The following is a 3837-nucleotide window of genomic DNA, read 5'->3' as shown; positions in this document are numbered from 1 at the left end:
CCCTTGCCAACATTTAAACAATGTGCTTGGACCATGTCACAGGGAACATGTGAAGCTATTAAAGATTAAACAGAGTTGTGGTAAGAAAATTAATTGTTTATGTTCATCATAGATTCGTAGTCATCGATCGATAATTATTTCGATACGATAAATCCAATTACGAATCTATGACCAGGATAATTAAATTATGAAATAAACAATGATGGAGAAGTGATCGATAAGCCAACCACAACAGTTTCCTCGTCCCTTCCAAATAAAAGCACGTGACACTTGTGTATGTATAATACATGACCAGAAACAATATTTTTACATTTAAAGATGGGAATATTACATTTCACTTCACAATAATATTTTCGTATACTCGAAGAAATGATGCGTATGCATGACGTTTCGTTGATATTTTATATGCTACCCATGACATAATCCTTTTTTTTTTCTGGAAAATACACACGTATATTCCCGCTTTTTTTTTTTTTTTTTTACCAGCACGGATCTACAAGGACCACGACCTTATTTAAAGGACATCAAATCTTACCTTCAACTTAGCACTTGGAATATAAAAAGGTATATTGAACTTCAAATTCAAATTAATAATTATTGTACTCCTTCCCATCCTTTATAGAAGGCAAGCTTTAGAAGTTTTTGTTGGTCTTTAGTATAAGATAATGTTAGAGTATTTAATTTTTTTTCATTTTTTTTCATTTTATCCCTTATTTATTTGTTATCATTTTTAATTTTTAAATAATAATTTATTATGACTATTAATTGAAAAAAAGATGAACTTGAAAATTTACATACTTTTTAACAATTTTAATATATAACAACCATTTTTTAAGATATAATTCTTTTGATCCTATTTATATTTTACTTTCAGCATGTTTTATTAGAATTAAAGAAACTTTAAACCTTATTAACCTTGTCTTAAAATTTAATAAATTTCTATTCCTTAATAAGAACAAAAAGTATTATTTTTAATAATTTGTTCTAGCATTTGATAAGAGTAGAAAGGTAAATATAAAAATAAAAAAATAGTAAAGTGTCATATAAATAAAAACAAAATTAGTCTTCTCTAACCACCATATAAATAGGACTAAATAAATATGAAGTTAGTTAAATTTATCATATACTCCCTCCATCTTAAATTATAAGATACTTTTAAAGGAGTTTTTTCGTCCCAAAATATAAGACACTTTAAATAGATTAAGATTTCATTAAATGTATCAATTTCAATGTCATCTTTTCTCTCTCTATAATTCATTTTCGTCCTTTCTCTTTTCAATGTATTAAATGATGAGTATTTTTAAAAATTTATATTTTTGTTTTGAAAAAATAAGGTTGTTGAATATATTTAATGAGATTTATTGATATGTGATATTTTATTTAAAAGTATCTTATAATTTGAGGCGGAGGAAGTATTATATAAGGATAGGATATAGAAGACTGAGGCACATTCCTAGAAGTATTTAAAGTGTCCACCGGCCTTACCTCTTCTTAATTATCCGGCCATTGTCACTAACATGAGTCCACTTTCCAACCATGATCTCCCCAACATTTCTTAATCGTTTTGAGGTTGTTTCACTTGTTTTGTTCCCCCATACTGGTGCCTTTTCTATTTCTATCTAAACTTGACAGATTGTAACACATGTTCCACATCATCTTAATTTTTTTTATTTTTCCAAAATAAAAGCGATGATATTTAAGTGTAAATGATAAGGATGCATACATTTTTGGTTGAATTAATGGGTACAAGTAGACAGACATCGGAAGTTTTGTCATGAGAGTTAACCTTAATTGTAGGTATGTTTTAATTTCAAATAATTAAATAAAATCATCTGTTTTTCCAGATCTATAAATAAAATCTTAAGAATTTCAGAGATCAATTGAAACTATAATATTTAAATTTTTTTATATACAATATTTTGATACTCAATACTATATTCAAACGTTATCAAATCTTCTAACCAGGAGTTAACTCATCTAAAAACATTTTAGGATCTTTTATAAAAACATTATATTCTCAATTTTTTGAACCAGAATATTCACTTTTTGTTTCATAATACGTATTAAGCGGTAACAATTTAAATACAAGCTCCATCATCAACTATAAGTAAATTGCGTCGTTTAAGTGTCAAGATTTTAAAACGTGTTCAACGTACACTTAAATCCCTAAACGATACCCAGGGGCCAATAAAGGGTAACAATTAAGTTTGGAAAAATTTATAAAAGGGAATAACTCACCACGTGTAATAAACCCATAACTTTTGACCAGGTCAAATTCAAGTATTTTCAATAGAGCTTATTTGTGGATAAATTTTTTAAAAACATTTCTTACATTATTCATACCAACTGAAACTTGAGACTTTATATTTAAATGATCATAGTTCTTACCATTATGATGTTAGTGTTAGCATATGTTTTGTTCCTCAATAGATATCATCTATATACACCTTTTTTTTTTTTTGCGACAGTTAAATTATCTATGGATCAATTTTTATTAATACATTAGCAATTTCTATTTTTTAAGAGGTGGGAATAATTCAAGCGAGAGAGAGGCTGTAAATGACAGAAATTGTCGCACTACGATGTAATTTTTTATAGGCAAATATTGATTTGAGGCCTCGACCAAAGAATACCGGGCGCCAAACAATTTTCTGAGCACTTATGAATGACAATGTCAATATAACAAGAAGAAAATGGTCAAAGTAGAAGTCATTCGTAAAAGCGTATTTCACAGACATCTAACACCGTCCTCTCCTTTTCACTCGGCAGCACTATACTCATAATATATATTTCTCACACGCGCTAACACCTTAACAGAACCTTCGCATTCCTTTCTCACCTCTCTCTCTCTCCCCACCTTTCTCCATCTATATATATTTTCTCTCCCCACCCTCAAACGCCCTATCTCTCTCTCTCTACCTGCCATTCCTTACCACTTCCCATCTTCGAATCTTCTTCTCTCTCTCTCTCCCTCCAGGTCTCCATGGGCTTTCCGGTCGGATACACCGACGTCGTTTTACCTAATCTCTTCCTCCACACACTCTCGCTCCTTGGATTCATCCGCAACCTCATCTTCCTGCTCTTCCACTACCTCGGCCTCTCCGATTTCCTCGAAACCGAGGTCGTCTGGTCCGAATCTCACGCTCGACTGCCCGACAGCCCCCCGGTGTCCGCGCTTCTGATCCGCGAGATCCTCCCCGTCGTCAAGTTCGGCGACCTCCTCGTCGCCAACGCCGCCGCCGACACGCCGGAGAGCTGCGCCGTCTGCCTGTATGAGTTCGAGCGGGAGGAGGAAATCAGGTGCTTGACGAATTGCAAGCACATTTTTCACCGGGCTTGTCTGGACCGTTGGATGGATCACGATCAGAAGACCTGTCCCTTGTGCAGGACCCCCTTCGTGCCCGATGATATGCAGGATGATTTCAATCAACGGCTCTGGGCTGCTTCTGGAGTTTCTGATGTCTACGGAGACTACACTTCCCTGTGAGATTTTTTTTCCTTTTTAATTTTCTGGGATATTGTATTCTATGATCACCACGGGTGCTGATCATATTGAAGCCGCGAAATGTATATATCAAAATCAATCATAAATAATAACAATAAAAAAAAAGAACAAATTTTGAATGACTTTACGTCTACACCTCTCTCTCTCTCTCTCTCTCTCTCTCTCTCCCCCCGGAAAGTTTGGATTAGGATTTGCATAATTTGCTCTGGCAATCATGGTAGCAACTCAAATAATTGTTATTGTTCGGTGATTTGATTAAAAAATTAAAGAGAGAAACTCAGTTGAATGTGAACCAGATCCAACATGATTGCAGATCTTTTGAGATTTAGGTT

General features: G+C 33.3%; 1 protein-coding gene across 1 annotated transcript; it reads left to right on the top strand.

The window, feature by feature from the left end:
• The first annotated feature begins 2845 nt into the window (after nt 1-2845).
• On the top strand, nt 2846-3627 carry LOC129291659 (brassinosteroid-responsive RING protein 1). The gene has a single exon (XM_054929138.1). The coding sequence runs from the start codon at nt 2984-2986 to the stop codon at nt 3485-3487; it is 504 nt and encodes a 167-aa protein (XP_054785113.1). The 5' UTR covers nt 2846-2983; the 3' UTR covers nt 3488-3627.
• Nucleotides 3628-3837: the final 210 nt, after the last annotated feature.

The sequence above is a fragment of the Prosopis cineraria genome, unplaced genomic scaffold (genome assembly GCF_029017545.1).
Source record: "Prosopis cineraria cultivar Desert tree isolate PC_DT_omini unplaced genomic scaffold, ASM2901754v1 PC13, whole genome shotgun sequence".
NCBI classification, from domain to species: Eukaryota; Viridiplantae; Streptophyta; class Magnoliopsida; order Fabales; family Fabaceae; genus Prosopis; species Prosopis cineraria.
Note: the sequence above shows the minus strand (reverse complement) of the source record. Positions and strands in the feature narration are given on the sequence as shown.